The sequence below is a fragment of the Mustela erminea genome, chromosome X (genome assembly GCF_009829155.1).
Source record: "Mustela erminea isolate mMusErm1 chromosome X, mMusErm1.Pri, whole genome shotgun sequence".
NCBI classification, from domain to species: Eukaryota; Metazoa; Chordata; class Mammalia; order Carnivora; family Mustelidae; genus Mustela; species Mustela erminea.
This window is the reverse complement of record NC_045635.1, coordinates 10,165,918-10,184,590: the sequence shown is the minus strand read 5'-3', so window position 1 is coordinate 10,184,590 and position 18,673 is coordinate 10,165,918. Positions and strand designations below refer to the sequence as shown.

The 18,673-nt window shown below is 46.5% G+C and overlaps 1 protein-coding gene across 1 annotated transcript in view; it reads left to right on the top strand.

Moving 5' to 3' along the window:
• The first annotated feature begins 12,229 nt into the window (after positions 1–12,229).
• Positions 12,230–18,673, top strand: part of GPM6B (glycoprotein M6B) — a 160,232-nt gene continuing 153,788 nt past the window's right edge. The window contains exon 1 of the mRNA XM_032329451.1: positions 12,230–12,388. Coding sequence (XP_032185342.1) covers positions 12,385–12,388 — 4 coding nt within the window. The 5' untranslated portion in view covers positions 12,230–12,384. The remainder of the gene's footprint in view (positions 12,389–18,673) is intronic.

The following is an 18,673-nucleotide window of genomic DNA, read 5'->3' as shown; positions in this document are numbered from 1 at the left end:
CCTTAGCTGTGATACAAAGACACACACTCAAAGGTCAATTGGCAGATCAGCTTTCGAAATGGCATTTTGCTTGATTAAGTTAAAATCGCGAAAACACTGTTTTCAAATGCCTACGTGGCAGGGAAACAGGTTCCCTGGTGAAGGGTAATGGGCGTGCTAGTCAGTGGTGGAAAATAATTGCTTCAGAATCAGTCATTCGACAGTACAAAGAAAAAAATGAACGGAGATAAAATTCCCTTTTCGGGATGTAATTATGATTATTCTAAAGCAATCATTATTCATTTTACATATTGGGAGATTGCTCCTAAAACATGACCTGTTTGGAGATAGAAGGCAACTTCAGTGTAATTCTCTTAAAGGATTTTGATTCTTTATCTCAAATTCAATTGCATTCTAAGAAATCAAAAGAAAAGTGCCATTTCTTAGAATTAGAATTACGGTTTTTGATTGCCTTATGGGGGAAAAAAGGACATTATGTAGGTGGGCTGATTTGGCAATATTTTATCCTTGTGTGTGCTGTGCTTTTTATTTGTGACCCACAAAGTACAAAGGATATTTTTTAATTCATGACTAGACAAAAGAGGGACAAAGACTGGATAGAAGTAAGGTTTGGAGCAGGTGGGATGACAGAGAAGGCAGAACTATCCACTTCCTAGTCTGCCTCTGCCTTTAAAAAGGAGCAAAAATTGAAAGGAATCAAAGGTAAAGCTGAAAACCATTATGAAAGGGGCACTGAGGGTAAATTGAATGGGGGAAAGAGAAAAATACTGAGTAGCTATTATTTAAATCCTCTTACCAACGCTGCAAGTCTATTGTCTTCAGTTTGTGGCATGGGAAACTGAGGCTCAGCTAGTAAGGGCTCATGCTGAGGTTTGATCCCAGGTCTGTCTGCTCTTGATACTCATTCATTCATTCATTCATTCACTCAACAAACATCTGTGAGTCACTGAGGACACAGAGGAGCACAGGGAGGAGAGTCCAGCTGGTCCTTGGCGTGTCTCCAGGTAAGCTGGGAATGAACACCTCTTACTCCTCCAGGATTGCAAGCCTGTCAGTTTCCATCCTTGGACTTGAGTTCTGGCTTTGCAGGTATGATCACAGACCCTTCGTATCATGTCACGATACACCAGGAAACTGGATTGAAGCAGGAGTCTCCAACTTAAATAAAGGGAAGGAGAGAGAAAGAGACATCGGTTCGGCAGATCTTGGCAATAACAAAAATAGCAAGACTGAAGGCAGGGCTTTACCTTAAACCACGTATTTTCATATATCAGGAGTCTCCTCAAAATCTTATGAGGTAGCATGGGCCAGTAGCATCCTTCTCTGCCTCTCAAGCAGGAGGAAACAAGTTCAAAGGCCTTAGGCCACTTGCCCCAAAGAAAACAGCAGGTGGCCTAGTCTCAGCAACACACTTCTAAACAGGGCGCTGATATTGGCAGGCGGGAAGGGAAATTGACAAGGAGTCATTGTGGCCTCAGTCAACAAGTTCTAGTTCTGATCATCCACAAGTCTCACAGCCCCGCTCAGGTACTACACCACTCCTGGTCTGAATGATTTGGCAAAATTTTGATAATGCAAATCCTACCTACCTCTGTTTCATGAATCCGCTGATATCTGTATGTGTATGTAGTGTGCATCTACAGATGTATGGTAGAGTGACAAGGAGGATCTCCAAGCTTTTTTAAAGGAAAGAGATGATCAGAGGGAACAGCATATATTAAGGTACAGCAGTCTCCTGCCCCCCCTCCCCACATACACCCCCAACTTCATTACTTTGCTGGATAAAGTTTCCAGATGGGAGAACAGTTAAAGCGGAGGGAAGGAGGGTCCTGAAACCATATCACGTGGCCTCATCAGAGCAGCAGAAACTGGGGCACTGCCAGTGCTCCTTGACCTTGGTTTCAATCCAGTACGAGAACAGGTTCATTCTCCATGAGGCAGTTTCTGGGCATGGAAATATGCAAGGGCTGTGCAATTCTTGCATCTGTTCCTCTTTCTGAGTTTTAAATGGACCTTTGCTCACAGTGCATTTTGGAAATCACCCTGTTAACAGGTGCCTGTCCCAGCTGAACAGCTGAATCCACTGAGAACTCTGTGTGTGCTAAACAGATGATGGTCTTTTTCCACAACACAAGTTATTTCCTTGTGGACAACATACAGAGATGTGTGCTGGGTGTCAACACAAACGTGGATTACCGAGTTGGCTGAAAAAAAGTCATGCTCGAAGAATGCTGATCAATACGTTGAGGTCAACCAGAAGGAAAAAAGATTGTCAAAATCAATATTTTTATCCACAAGATGGATGGAAATTCAGAAGGCCTGTTCACCAAAAGTTGGAGGGGTAGCTAGTATTTTAGGTAGAACAATCAAAACTCAGAATGATACTTCTAAGATGTCATGATGCTTTTTATACAAACAAGAAATTTTACAGAGCCTTAGTTTTGAAATTATATAAGTTCAAATGAAGATACTCATTTATTCAATAGTAACATGAGCATCTGATACATTCTGTGCATGGAGGTTATAGCAGTGAAGACAAACAAGCTTCCCGCCCACCTGGAGATTAGATGCTCCGTGAAGGGGTGAACCTGATAAGGAGAAATAAACATAGTCATTAACAAGATCATTTTAAGTAGTAGCAAAGGAGACCGAGAAGCTGCATCCAGTGAAGTAAAAGGAAAGCCAGAAATGTGTGGCTTCATAGAAGCTGAGATAAGAACATGTTTCTAGAACACGTTTCTCCCACTGCAAGAGTCCCATCCGACCACGTGGTGATCATTTGTGTCCTTGAGAAGAACAGTTTCAGCAGAATGATGATGCAGGAGTGACAGAAGTCTATTATGATAGGACTAGAGTCCTGGAAGGAGGAGATGGGGAAGGAATTTAGAAACTCGATGTTCAGAAGACATCCAGATTTTAGTTAGGCACAAGTTCAGAATCTCACGAGGTTCCTCAAATATCAGCTCCTTCTTCGTCAGTGCATTTTAGTTTATTCCCACTATAGTTATGGCTCAATGGAGGAGAAAAATCTACATTACCCATTCACATAATCAGAAGTAAAATTCCAACCGTGGCGGATCCTAGGAAGGGGAGGTATTTGGTGCCAGGAGACTGTCAGCTGGGGCACTCACTGACTTAGTAGGGAAGCCAGAGAGGGATTCCCTGGGGAAATGATGCTCGGGTTTTGGGCCAAATGATGTGTGGGCTCCAGCCGGGCAAAGAGGCAGCAAGAAGGGCATGTGCAAAGGTCCTGCACTGGGCAGGTGGGCCCGTGAGAGGAGCAAGGCAAGAGCATAGAGAAGGGGGACAGGCAGGGGGAGGTTAAGGTGGGTCTAGGCAGTGCCTAGGAGGCCATGTCAAGGGGTCTTAAAAAATAGATTAACCGGGGGGGGCTCCTGGGTGACTAAGTCAGTTAAGCGTCTGACTTCATCTGAGGTCATGATCCCCCGCAGCCTGCGTGGCGATCCATGCTCAATGGGGAGTCTGCTTCTCCCACTCCCTCTGTCCTTGTCCCCACTTGTACTCTTCCTCTCTCAAATAAATAAAAAAATCTTAAAAAAAAAATAGATTACAGGGGCACCTGGGTGGTTCAGTCAGTTGAACGTCTGACTTTTTTTTTTTTTTAAGATTTTATTTATTTGACAGAGATCACAAGTAGGCAGAGAGGTAAGGGGGTGGGGAGCAGGCTCCCCGCTGAGCAGAGAGCCCCCACCCCATGCGGGGCTTGATCCCAGGACTCTGGGATCATGACCCGAGCTGAAGGCAGAGGCATTAATCCACTGAGCCACCCAGGCGCCCCATGAGTGTCTGACGCTTGATCTCAGCTCAGGTCCTGATCTCAGGTTCTTGGTTTCGAGTTCCACCATGGGCTCTGTGCTGGGGATGGAGCCTACTTTAAAAAAAAAAAAAAAAAAATTATCCTACACCCACTAGGACAACTCTGATTTTAAAATATGGAAAATAAGTATTGGCAAGAATGCGGCGAAATTGGGACCCTCAGCCACTGACATCGGGAATGGTGCAGCCGCTTTCTCGGCTCTTCAGAAAGTTAAATGGAAAATTGCTTCATGGGGCGCCTGGGTGGCTCAGTAGGTTATGCCTTTGCCTCTGGCTCAGGTCATGGTCTCAGGGTCCTGGGATCGAGCCCCGCATCGGGCTCTCCGCTCAGCGGGGAGCCTGCTTCCCCCACACCCCCCGCCTGCCTCTCTGCCTCTCTGCCTACTTGTGATCTCTCTCTCTCAAATAAATAAATAAAATCTTAAAAAAAAAATTGCCTCATGACCCAGCAAATTCCACTAGGTGTATATACCCAGGAGGATATAAAGCAAGGACTAGAACAGATTACTTTTATACCAATGTTCGTAGAAGTATAATTCACAGCAGCCAAAAGGAGGAAACCACTCAAATGTCCCATGGGTGAGTGGATAAACAGATGGTAGTCCAGCCACACAATGGAATGTTATTCAGCCTTAGAAAAGGGAACGAAATGCTGGTACCTACGACAACATTACGCTGAGCAAAAGAAGCCAAGACACAAAGGTCATCTGTTGTATGATTCCATTTATAAGAAAACATCCAGAATAGGCAAATCCCTGGAGACACAAAGTAGCTGAGTGTTTGCCTGGGGCTGGGGGAGGAGGAACGGGGTAGCCTCCCTTTGGGCTGGTGACAGTGTTTTGGAACTAAACAAGGTTGATGTTTGCCCCACACCCCAATGCACTCGATGTCATTGAATTCTACACTTTAAAACCATTAATTTCATGTTGTATATATTTTACCTCAATGAAAACAAACCAAAGAATACTTATTACCTCAAGTGTTTCCAGCTCAACGGAAGAAAGAGTTCCAACCTAACCAGCTGGAGATTTACATCTTAATCACAGCCCCCTACTTGAAGAAGAACCTCGAAAAATGACAGAACGTCAGCGATAGAACAACCAGGAGGCCCGGAGAATTTGACAACTTTCGGAAGGAAGAACAGTTAAAGGAGCTTGACCTAGCTTGGAATAAAAAGAGCCTCCCTCAGGGATGGACAGTGGAGGCTGGGAGGCACACAGTAGTTTGGGATGGAAAACTTTTTTTTTTTTTTTTGGAAATCAACATATAATGCATTATTTTCCCCAAGGGTACAGGTCTGTGAGTCATCAGTCTTACACAATTCATAGCGCTCACCATAGCACATACCCTCGCCAGTGTCCATCACTCAGACACCCCATCCCTCTCTCTCTCTCTCTCTCTGGTTTTGTCTTGTTTCATTTTTCCCCCCTACCCCCGACAACCCCCTGTCCTGCCTCTCAAATTCCTTATATCAGAGAGATCATATGATAATTGTCTTTCTCTGATTGACTTATTTCACTTAGTATTATACCTTCTAGTTCCATCCACGTCATTGCAGATGGCAAGATTTCATTTCTTTTGATGGCTGCATAGTATTCCATTGTCTAGATATATACCACATCTTTATCCATTCATCTGTTGATGGACATCTAGGATCTTTCCATAGTTCAGCTATTGTGGACATTGCTGCTTAACATTCAGGTGCACGTGCGCCTTCGGATCACTATGTTTGTATCTTTAGGGTGAATACCCAGTAGTGCGATTGCTGGGTCGTAGGGTAGCTTTATTTTCAACTTTTTGAGGAACCTCCATGCTGTTTTCCAGAGTGGTTGCACCAGCTTGCATTCCCAGCAACAGTGCAGGAAGGTTCCCCTTTCTCCACATCCTCACCAACATCTGTTGTTTCCTGACTGGTTAATTTTATTAGCCATTCTGACTGCTGTGAGGTGGTGTCTCACTGTGGTTTTGATTTATATTTCCCTGATGCTGAGTGATGTGGAGCATTTTTTCATGCGTCTCTTGGCCATTTCAATGTTGTCCTTGCAGAAATGTCCATTCATGTCTTCTGCTTTGGGATGGAAAACATTTTAATCACATTTGTTGAGAAATTACAGTAGTGAGCCTCCTATACTGAGAGGCAGTCAAATATACCCGAATGGCTGACAGCCACAGATAGTACACCAGAGATTCCTGAATGTGGAGGATTAGTCAGACTGAATTATAAAATTCCCTTTAACTCAGAGATTTCTGTGAAACATTTTCAAATATCACTTGGGAGGGGTGAGAGAAAAATTCTAGCCCAAAGTCACACTATTTTTTTTCTAAGAGGCTACCAAATTCACTGTTACCAGGCACGTGGGACGCGTGAGAAGAATAAGAGAAATCATTGTCAGCAAATGAAAATTAAGGGCTAATGAAATAATTTTGAGCTCCTCACATGGTTCAGTTTTAAATCTCATTTGCAAAACCCAAGACCCACTGTCAGATAAGCTATATTCTTTGGGCTCAAAGCTAAATCAGGCTTTGCCATGTGCTCAGGATGTGACCTCATGACCTCACATCTCCGGACCCAGTTTCCTATAACAACTCTGTGAGGCGGGGACTGTGATTGTACCCATTTTATGGATGGGATATGTCTGGAAATAAGGTCTCAGGAGCCCAGAAGGCATAGAGCTAACCACTCGACATGCATGGGTGCTTTATTTAAGTACATCCAGCTGTCATAGCACATACATGTGAAAACAAGGACATAGAATGGTAGCGCTTGATGAAAAGGTCTCCTAGCCCTCCTCTCCCAACTGGGGGCAGTCTCTTTGAACTATCTCTTGTTGGAGTTTCCCTGTAAGTACTTCCATGATCCAGATGAGGTATTTTGGATGTTCGCATGGGCAGTTTGGGTTTTCACCGGGACACCAGTGGCATTTAGCGGGCCCAGGATGGGGTGATGGGCCTTCAGCAGTGCACAGGAGAGTCTTGCACAATGAAGACATGTCCCCAATTCCTGACCAATTTTTTAATGTCCTCTGGACATTTACGTAGATGAAAAATCTGCTTCTAGGGTCTGCCCCCTAAAAAATAAGTCCAACTTATATATAAATTTACACAGGATATTTTGCGGTGGTTTTAAGCAACGCGGATTTTTATTTATTTATTTATTTTCAGGAATGCAGTTACTGGAGAAATTGAGGGAAGACGGCACTTTGTTTTGCTTGGAAATTTACCAAGTTGTTCACGATTTTGGAATATCATGGCACTGATGGCAAGGCCACTGTTGGTATTCGAATGCCCAATCCAATGCCATACCTCAATCGGCTGGCATCTTAGGAGTTATACTGATCGGTTCTTTAATTTGGATTTCATTTGGGGGGAGCCAACGGGGCATCATAAATATTTGTTGATAAATGACATTAGATCTGATAAGGTCGTAACAGTGGCTCTAATCTTGGTAATACGCTTAATTCTGTCTTCACCAACTTTTGATAATATCTACTGGCTCCTTGACATGAAACATGAGGACTTATGTCCCTTACATCATCCCTCCTCTCAAAGCTCTATTTCTTTTTCCATCAAACTTTGACAGTATCTTTAGATCCCTCACTCGAGCAGCTGGGAGCATTATTGGTGTTGCTTTTTCATTCATATTCTTTCCCGTTCCCCTTTGTGTTGTCTGTGCTTTCACTGGCATATTCAAACATGTCAGAGTTTGCTAACATTTTCATTTAGTTCTGCAAACAGAGCTCCGTGTTTTGTTCTGTCCATAAGGTGACTGTAAAGTTGAAGACCAATTCATGGACTTCCCATTGGTTCAAGAAAGCAGCCATCTTTCTGAGGAACAGGGGAGAAGGCCGTACAGTGTTGAAATTGTGCTTGATGGGGGCACCTGGGTGGCTCAGTCAGTTAAGCATCTGCCTTTGGCTCAGGTCGTGATCCCAGGGTCCTGGGATCCTCCCTACTTATGCTCTCTCTCTCAAACAAAAAAAATCCTTTGAAAAAAATTAGAAATCGTGCCTGATGTGTCAGGAAAATAACTCTAGTAAGCAAGAAGCAGAGAGATTTTAAGAATCAAACATCAAGCCAAGATTCCACCCATAAGGAGATTTTTGCCCCATGGACAAAACTCATAAGTAATTATGAAACAGAAAGGAGTGTGGGGCACACTTGATTAAACACCCTAAAAAGACTGGAGCAGACAAATTATGTCCCTACATTTTACAATGAACTTGGACTCCTCGACGAGGCATTGAGCATCAGTAAAACCAGTCAAATTGTCAGTTGGAAATGTGATTTCACTTATAGTTTAAAATTAAATAACTAGGAGACCATCCCTACTGTGGAGTAAGGTACAACTATATATTTTGTCCCAAGTCTTAAATTAATTCTTGCTTGCTGTAGAAGTTTGGGAAAACACAAAAGGGTATAAAAATAAAACTAAAACCTCCACTAATCCCAGAGATAAACCTTCTTCATATTTTGATATGTGTTACTATATTGATATATTAATAAGGGTAGGACCTCGGCTATAACAAATAAGCCCCAAAACACATAATGGCTTAAACATAACAGCAGTTTATTTTTGACTCCTGTGAGTGCCCAGGTCGGCTCCCTGCTGTCAGTGGAGCAGGGAGGTGTGAGCCTCTGAGCAAGTATAAGCATTCAAGTTGGAGATTTTATGGGTAAGGCCTGGAAGTGGTGGACAGTACTTCTGACCTCATTGGCTAGAACTCAGTCACTTAGCGTCTCCTAACTGCTAAGAAGTCTGGGAAATGTAGTCCAGCTATGTGGGCAGAGAGCCAATTTATGTTTGGTAAATTAAGTAATAGTCTCTACTAGTACGTTTTCTTTTCTATCTTATTTTTTTAAAAGATTTATTTATTGGGGTGCCTGGGTGGGTCAGTCGGTTAAGCGTCTGCCTTCGGCTCAGGTCATGTTCCTGGGGTCCTCGGATCGAGCCCCACACTGGGCTCTCTGCTCAGCAGGGAGTCTGCTTCTCCTTCTCCCTTTGCCCCTCTGCCCAGCTTATGCTCACTCACTCTCTATCTCAAATGAATAAAAAAATCTTTAAAAAAAGATTTATTTTTAAAAATTATTTTAAAAGGTTTCATTTATTTATTTGACAGACAGCACAAGCAGGGAGAGCAGCAGGCAGAGGGAGAGGAAGAAGCAGACCCCCGCCCATCAGGGAGCCGGATGTGGGGCTCGATCCCAGCACCCTGGGATCATGACCTGAGCCAAAGGCAGATGCTTCACCGACTGAGCCACCCAGGTGCCCCTATTTTATTTATTTTTGAGAGAGAGAGAGAAAAAGAGAGATAGAGGGAGAGAATCATCAAGCAGACTCCCCACTGGGCTTGGAGCCCAAACACAGGGCTCAACCCCTTGACCTGCCAGATCAGGACCTGAGCTGAAACCTCACCGGTCACTCAACCAATTGAGCCACCCAGGCGTCCCGTCTAATAGTACATTTTCTCTCAGTCTTCTAAAATACACATATGTACACACACACATGACAAGGATGATATTGTACGTGTAGCTTTTTATTCTGCTTTAAAAAATGACAACAAAATATCCGAGCATTTTTCCCACATAATTCTTTGCCAGCAAGGCTGCATAATGTATTAGCATACAGATCAGAGTGTCTCAACCTCAGCATGATGGACACTTGGGGCTGGATGGTTGTTCGTTGTGGTGGGGGCTGTTCTGTGAATTACGGCATGATGTTCAGCAGCATCCCTGATGTCCAGTAACCAGGAACCAATAGCAACCCTTCCCCAGACGGGACAACTAAAACTGTCTCCAGGGATTACCAAATGTCTCTCCAGGGGAAAACCGTCCACGGCTCAGAGGCACTAAACTAAAGCAACAATAATTTATGTAACTTCTCCCCCTTTTATTGAATAGGAGTTGCTTCCTTTCTTGGTTTATGTTTCCTCTCACATCTTGCTCTGCGATAAACATCTTTTTACAGTAATTTTGACTGAAACAGTCATTATTTATTTAGGACAAAATCCCAGAAGCCGGCTTATTAGGTCAGAGGTTATGAATATTTTTATGTCTCTTGATAGGTATTGCCAAATAACTTTCCAGAAAAGCTCTACCAATGTACTTGCCCACCTGCAAAGTAGTCTTGCTTTTTAAATAATATTTTTAGATATCTTATCTTTAAGTCATCTCTACACCCGATGGGGGGCTTGAACTTAAAAATCCCCAAGATCAAGAGTCACGTGTTCTAGCCACTGAGCCAGCCAGGCGCCCCAAATCTTGCTTTATTTTTTAAAGGTTTTTGTTACTTGAGAAAATTTATTTATTTATTTATTTATGATTTATTTTTAATAGTTCTATTTTATAAATATATATTTTATTATAATTATTATTTATTATTCAATACAACTATTTTATAATGTTGTTTTTATTTTAAATTAGCATTTCTTTGAGTAATAGTCAAATATGCTTATTAGCCATCTTCTGTACCCTCCCTGTTTGTAGTGGTCTTGCTAATTTCCCAACTGCTGGGGTTGTTTTTCTTCTTTTTTCTCCTTCTTCTTATGGGTGTTAGGGACAATTACTTGTTGAAATAAGTCCGTGACATTTCCAAAGTGAGTAAAAATTTCTATGAAAATGTGGCTTTCCTTCGACATTGTGTACACAACTTCTGTAACTCGGTTTTTATCACAGCATGTCCTTGTGGCTCTAATATTTGGACAGCTGTTATTTCTTTTCTTTGGTTTAAAAAAAAAAAATCCAAGACTTCTAGGGAATGACCGAAAGTGGACCAAAGGGTTGACTTTCATCTTGGTGCACAAAACCTTAGAAGTTTTGGTCCCAGAGTGGCAGACTAAGGTCAGAGCTTGCCAAAATGATTTCAGAACGTCATGCCCGAGTCTCCTGCTGCTTTCACCATCTCCTAGGTGTCTCCCAAGATGCAGGAACCAACCAAAGCCAAGGTTCTTCTCTAACCCAGGACTTAGAATTCCTTTTTGCTCTCTTTCACTTCCACCTTCGGCTCCAGGCTTTGCAAGCCGTCTCCCCTCCTGTCCCCGGCACCATGGATGCGGGGGGATTCCTGCATCCTTGTGACTACTTTCCTATAACCCCGGGACAAAAAGTTAAACCTACGAGCTCCCTGTTTTATTAATGTGTAAAGATTGGTTAGGACTAACTCTTCCCCTGGGATTGTGAAAATGAGCCAGTGATCCCCTTGGCACAAATCTCTCCCCCTTTATGCAAAAATAATTATTAGGTTTTCTAGAGCTCTGCCTTGATGAAATCTTCCCTAATACAATAAATTTCAATAGATGAGATGTTTGCTCCCTCCGCCCCTTCTCGATCCTAACGGTTCTCTCTCTGGGGTTAAATGTTGCTTAGGTGTTAACTAACGGACTGTTAGGACTGTTACAGTTTACGTGACGCTCTGTTCAAGTAATACGATGTATCTTCAAAACGACGAAACACAACAGAAACTATGTGTGTTGGGGGCGGGGAATCTCGAGCTCACAAATGTCTCAAAAAGTATCAGCTGTGGACAAATGGCTAAGGGTCTCAGAGCTTTTCTAACACCTTTGGAGACAGGAAAATTATTCGCTAAGGCGACAGAGGGAATTGAAGCCCCGGCCACTGTAAAACCATTAATTCACTTCCAGGCTCCCGTGCAAGGCCTGAGCGGTGGGAGAAGCGGGGACGGGGGCGAGTCTGCAGTCTCCCAGAGCCCGACAGGGGTGGCCTTCCAGGGACCAAGATGGCCGATTAAGGACGCCACTAAACCTCTCACCACCCCAGACTGGAGGGTGCCGCCCGTGCCTTCCCACATCACTGTTGCCCACAAGTAGCCTAAGTCAGTGCTGGCCACGTTGGATGCACACTGGAATCACCTGGAAAAACTGCAACCAGGTTTTCAAAGCTCCCCGGCTGGTTGGAATGTGCAAACAGGGCTGAGCCCCACAGAGTTAAGTAATCACCTGCAGCTCATACAGGATCCGGGACTACGGACCGGGCAAATGCCAATCACTGACCGTCCTGGGGTCGGTGCACGGGCCTCAGTTTCTTCATCTGCGCAATGGGTGAAGACTAGGATTGCAAAGCCCCTTGCAGCTGTTAAACAGTTCGTTTCTGGGACGCGGGTCCGCGTCCCCAGATCCGTCACTCCCCCCGCTCCGAATCCCACCCCCACCCCAGCTTCTCGCGTTCCCGCGCCCGCCCGCTTGGGGGGTCCCAGAGGAAGCCGCCAGCACTGCCGGCCACCCTGGCGCGCCGGCTGCCGGGTTCGGGCCCTCGCTGCGGGCGCACAAAGCCCCCGGCGCTGACGTCAGGGCCCCTCTCGGCGCGGCCGGCCCCCAGTGCAGGCGGAGCCGCGCGGCGCTCCCACCCCGGCCCCGGAGCCAGGAGCCAGGAGCCAGGAGCCAGCCGCCAGCCGCCAGCCCAGCAGCGCAGCAGCCCGCCCGAGCCCGGCCCGCGCACGTGCCCGCCAGACCTGCAAACTTGTGCCACCGGCTCTGCCCGTCCCCGGGGAGCCCGCGCGCCCAGAGCCCGCGCCCCTCCCGCCAGTCTCCAGCCATGGGTAAGCGAGCGCGCTGGCCCCGCGCCACGACCACGGCCCCGGCCCCCGCCCCGCCCCACCCCACCCCCGCTCAGGTGGGGCTCCGGGGCCACCTCCGCGCCCGGAGGCCGGAGGTGGGAGGGGCGCGTCTCAGGTGTCGCGGACGCCCAGGTGCGAGTCCCTGCTCCGCGGCGGGGGCGTCCCGGTCCCCGCCGCCCCCTGCCTCCCCCCACCGCCCCCCACCCCAGCAATCCCCGGCGTGCGGCTCGCGGAAGGGCGAGAGCCGGTCTCCCGGGAGGGGCTGCGGAGCGAGCAGACGGGGCGTCCCGGGCGGCTTTATTGAAGGCTGGGGAGAGAGGAGTCTCTTGCTCATTTCCCGGGACGCTCTCCCCGTGGCCAGGGCTCTCAGCTCCCGGTCCGGTCCTGTCCCACCCTGCCGGGGGCTTCCTGCCTTGCCCCCACCCCCCCAACGAAACAAACGCCGGGTTCCCCAAGGCTGGGGTCTTCCGAGAGCCCTTTCTGGAGCCAGGACCCTTGAAACCAGGAGTGGGGGAGGGGAGAGGGACAGCGTGGGTCAGAGGGTCAGCCTCTTTTCTTTGTCCCCCATTGCAACTATCAAAATGCGGACCCGTGCGCAGGTGGAGACGGTTTGCCAAGCGAATTCGAGTGCGGTTGGGGGGGACCGACGAGCAACGGTGAAAGCCCAGTTCTGGAGACTGAAAAGCTCCAGCCTGGCCCGGGGCGAATGTTAGGCGGCCGCGGGATTCTTTCCGTCCCCTCCTAACACCCCGATACGCTGCCGTCAGCAACATGTCGTTACACGGGGACCCCATCGGAATGGGAACTCGGGAATGCCGTGCCTAACAACCCAATTCCGCCGCACCCCTGGAAATGTCTGAGAGCGGTGATTGGGAGAGGGTTCTCTCCCTGCTTGTTAATCCTTCTCTGTGGCAGCCACGCTGCAGCCACAAAAGCCACAGACTGAGGAGCCACGCCGAAGCATGCCTAATGAGGAACGCCGTGGGTTTAACCATTGCGGGCTCGTGGTCAGGGCTTGGGAATCGCTGCCCGTCCCCCATCCCCACTCCTGGCCTCTTACCCAGTCTGCATCCCTTTGCTGTTGAGGGAGAGAGAGAAAGAGAGAGAGAGAGAGTGTGAGAGAGAGAGAGAGAGAGTGTGTGTGTGTGTGTGTGTGTGTGTGTGTAAGTAAGTGAGGGGGTGTAATTTTGTGCGTATTGTCATTTTGGTGAGGGACAGCATGGAGAGCTTATTATGTTGAATTTAAAGGGAAGAGCAAAGAATTGTATAGTTAATTCTTTTTTTTTTTAAAGATTTTATTTATTTATTTGACAGAGAGAGATCACAAGTAGGCAGAGAGGCAGGCAGAGAGAGAGGAGGAAGCAGGTTCCCTGCTGAGCAGAGAGCCCGATGCGGGACTCGATCCTAGGACCCTGAGATCATGACCTGAGCCGAAGGCAGTGGCTTAACCCACTGAGCCACCCAGGCGCCCCTGTATAGTTAATTCTTTCTTAATTTACTAGATGATCAAAATATGAAAGGAAACAAGGCCCCTGAATCCGCAAAGAAAATTTCTTACCAGAAAGTTAGGGGAGAGCTAGGATAAAATCCTTCTAGAAGGGGCAGAATTGCATGACCTCATCACTCAATGCTCCCTTTTATTATCATTATTTTTTAAGATTTTATTTTTAAGTAATCTCTACACCCAAGGTGGGTCTGGAACTCACAACCCCGAGATCGAGTTGTCGTCCCCCCCCCCCCCACCAGCTGAGCTAGCCAGGCACCCCTCAAGGCTTCCCTCCACCCCCCACCCCGTTTTTAATGCTCCCTTTTAAGTGAGGTTCAGACACAAAAATCAGATGACTGCCACTGAGCATGGAATGATTTTGGCAATACTTGGCACAAAGATGTTGAAGTTCGAGGAGTATAATGCACAGGAAAGCATTAACTGGTTTTCCTGAAATAAAGTGATTTCTGGTTCATTAATGCTAGGCATTAGGATTTGTACCAGTTCAAAGTGGAGCGTCGAGTTACCACACGGGCACCTTCTTGAGGATGGCTGTCACAGGACCTGGACCTCACTGGGGGCAGGCTTTAGTGTTTAAATAGGTGTGGAGGTGAGATGAAGGTGTGTGCAGGTTCTCATGAAGCAAATACCCAACCAGAGGCCTGTTCTCAAGGAAGTACTTTGTGTCTGGGACAATTGTTGGTTCTACACTTCAGTTGCCAATTTATGTTAATTTGTGCATACCTTACTGGTTCTGGCAGTATCCTTGGTTTTAGTTTTTAGTTTTTACATAAAAAAAAAAAAGTGCCCTTCATGCCAAAAGGAAACACTGATTTCCCTTGGCAGATTCTTCATAAATACACCACAAGGCCACGAACTGGTTTTATTTTTCCAGATGTATTTAATTACCCAGCCAACGCTTATGAATGTTTTAATTGAAATGATTTAATGTTGGGAAAATTCTCACCATTGGTGCACTGAGTTGGGACTTTGATTCTTACGCAAGTCACTTCCTTAACCTGGTGTTAGTTCACTTACTGGTAAAAAGGATGAGGTTTATGGAAATAAAGTCCCCTTTGGACTCACATTTTAAGGTATTCAACATCTTTAAGATGAAAAATTCCTGAGCAGGAGTGGTACATGCGCTTTGACCTTTCAGTGTCTCTGAAAACCCTTCTTGTTGAAGGAGTTGTGGGCTTTTTAGGGCCTTGTTGAGATATAATTGACAAACCACACAGTTTGCACATTCAAGTGTACAAAGTCTGTGATTTTGAGTGTGTTTCAAGTTGTGCCGCCACCACCACTAAGGGTGTCACCCCCTTAAAAGGAAGCCCTGTGCCTGTTGGAAGTTCCACCCCGTCCTACACCCCCATCCCTCCTCCCCAACCTCTGATCTACTTTCTGTGTCTAGGGATTTGCCTCTTCTGGACAGTTCTTGTAAATGCAACGAGCCAGTTGATGTTTGCAGTGTGTTTGACTACTCAGTAACTTTGGTGGTTTTTGCCCAATGGGAAACTGTTGATGTGTCATCTGTACGCAGTACGTGACCTAAGTGAACGGGGCAAGAGTTACTCTCCGGGCTGCAGGGTTCCGCACTTGGCCAGCGCACACCTGTGCACATGCGCACAGCCATTCCCAGTTTTACTTTGGTTTTCTCTGTTGGGAACTCCTGTTGCTTAACAGATTTTTTTTTTAAGTAATCTCTGGGCGCAAGTGGGGCTCAAACCCAGGACCCTGAGCTCAGGACTTCCATGCTCTAGGGACTGAGCCAGCCAGGCGCCCCCAGAACCCTTACTGTTCCCTTATTCGCAGCCCTGACGACCTTAGCAACTGCTCGGATTCAGTGTAATAACTTCCGATAGAGGCATCTGGGGAATATCGACCCTGCTCTGACACGGCTCACGTATCCAGAGAGAAACGCTGCTTCTGTTTCATTAGTTGTCGTTTTAAATGCAAATTCTATATGAAATGATCAGAGACAGCAAAATAACTCCTGGTTTTCATCCACTTTGTGGTTAAGGAAGTTCTTGTGAGGGTCGTGAATTTAAACAGTCATTTCACAAAACAGCATCGCCAGCGACTGGTTCCGAGAGCAGTTTAACGTGCAGACAAACCCTCTTTGATTTTGTTAAAAAAGCAGTTTGTCCTGCAGTGAGCCTGGAGGGGAGCGGGGATTCTGCAGGTCTAGCAAGTTCCCTGGGGGGTGCTGCTGGTGCTGGTGCAGCAGGTCCCCAGGGTGGGGGAACTGAGGAAAAACAGGGCAGGTGGAGGCCACGTGTGGGCCCCAGTAATCGCAGCAACGTGCTCTGTGGTCTTAGGTAAATCCTTTTCTCGCTTCTCGATCTCCCTTTACATCAGAATAAAAGGATGTGACGAAGTTATTTCTCTGGGCTCTTACAGATCTAAAGGGGTGTAATTTAGAAAAAAGAAAGGAGAGGGTAATGTTATGCTTGAAAAATAGGGAGAAAACAGCTCCCTAATTGTTTAAACACTATTTGTGTCCGTGAAGGCGGCGTCACAGGACTTACTGGAGCCGGGTTGAATGCTGGCACCGTGTCGTGCCCGCCAACAGGAATATTGGCCCCCCTCCAGGGAGCCTGGTGGAGCGAGCTGTGGTGCTTCCAGCTTTGGCTTCCTCTGCCCTCTTCTCCCTAGAGCTGGCGGCTCCAGGAACCTTTCCCCTCCCCACGCCCGGGGGCCCCCATCACCTTCGGAGGCCAGACGCAGAAGGAAGCCCCCTGAGGAGCCAGACAGGCATACCTTAGGGTCTGGTTCTAGAAGTTTGCTCAGAAATCCAGACGCACTAAGGGTCTCCTGATGAACAGCTGCGCTGGAAGTATTTCCAGATTGTTCTAGTCTCCCTCCCTGTGAGTGCAAAGATCTGACATTGAGCCCAACCTCAGGTCTTGGAGAGAGCTCCCTTGAAGTCCGGCAGCAAACTGAAATTTTAAACAACCCTCATAGCCCAGTAGCCCTGAGCTATGTCTGCGACCAACAGGAAATAATTAATTAGTATATTTTTTGCTCCAGCGAAAGCTGTGGCCTAAACCACTTGACCCCTGTGAGGATTTTAGAGCCGGTCCCCGGGTGAAGCGGTTAGATGGTTTATGGAAAATGCCGAAGCGGTGACTCACCCAAAGTGCCACACGTGTGCCTTAAACATTCTATTTAACCTTAATTTGCCAGTATTTTGTCGCAGAGCTGAGGCCTTGGCTTTCCGTGTGAGCCCTGGTTGGGATTCCTTGAAGTCGCAGCCCGAATTCATTGGCTTCTGATTGTCAGTTTCAGATTCTTTTAGAGTACAATGAGCGCTTCGGGGCCTGGGGAGCCAGTCTCTGTGCCGAATTCTCTTCTGTCCTCTACCTCACTCCCCTTACACCCCTACAGTCGTCCTGTCCGTGGTTTTAGGCTGCCATTTTGGCAAGTGACTCAGTTGTAAGACTTGCCAAAGCAGTGAGCTTCGGTTCCGAAGAACTAAAAGCTCTTTTGCACACGTTTTATTAGTCCGTGTAGCATGGATTTAAATTTCATAATTTCAGTAACAAACACAGTGGACATCAATAGGCTGGGAAGCAAATACACGTGACTCTTAGGTACGCAGTCCCGCTGGTGGCTGGTGTCCACCAGATGTCCTACAGAATATAGATGTTTATATATTCTATATAATAATTACATATATAATATAGAATATATATCAATATATTCTATATATTATAGATGTACTACAGAATAGCCTTGAGGCCTTGAAGTCTGTGGACAGTGGTCAGTGTGGTTTATAAAAGGAGTAGAGGATAATAGAGGAATTGGGTGCGTCTGTGGGGTAAACGCTCTGTTAAGGTCATCTGTGTTATCAACGCTCAGATCACAAGGTATGTAAAATTATATCGATGTATTATAAAACTGTGATGAATCATACTAAATGAAAGAGGGCGAAGGACCTCAAGTACTGTTCTTTAATAACATGAGTACTTTCAGCACAGATTTTCACAGAATAACAGAATTCAGAGCTTGAAGATGCTTCAGAAGTAATCTGATTGCCACAGGCAGACACAAAAACAATTTACAGAGCGGTTTGAATGTTGTGTCATTACTTTTTTTTTTTTTTTTTTTGCCTTCAGCTTCTTTTTTTTCTTCTTCTTCTTCTTTCTTTGGCGTCTTAAAATATTTTCCTGTCCTTGGTGAAAAGTACTTCCCTCTCGTGAGATTTCTGAAGTTTAGGGCAGCTTGGAGTGAAAACACCGTTGCGGGGAAATTCATCATTGTTGCCCGGACGGAAAGGTGACTCCTCAGTCGGTCGGAGCGTTTCCAGTCTCCTCTGCAGTTGAGTTCAACGCGTGCCACTGCGATGCCCTGCGACTCTGGGGTCTTGAGTTCTAGTTCAAACCTCACCTTAGGTGTAGCGATAACTTAAAAAAAAAAAAAAAAAATTAACCCCCCTAAACTGAATTCTGTCCTCAAAGCAGCACAGCCATCTCAGAGAGACCGATGACAAATCATAGTAGAAGTAGGTATAGCTCCTGTAGAATGGTTTTCTCTTTCTGAGGAAAATGGGGTGTGTGTGTGGCTGGGGGGTTGGTGCTGGTATTTCAGAATGGGGTTCCCTGGGAAGACTGGAAGGTTGAGCAGGAGGACAGGGTGGCAGTGGTCAGGAGAAGCTGTCCTAGGCCCTGGGTACAGATATGCAGGAGCCGGCAGTCCGGGGAGGCTGCTGGATTGGGGGGTGGGGGGGTGGGGGTGGGCGTGGCCTGGGTGTGGGGGCGCTGAGACCTGCGGTGGGGCGG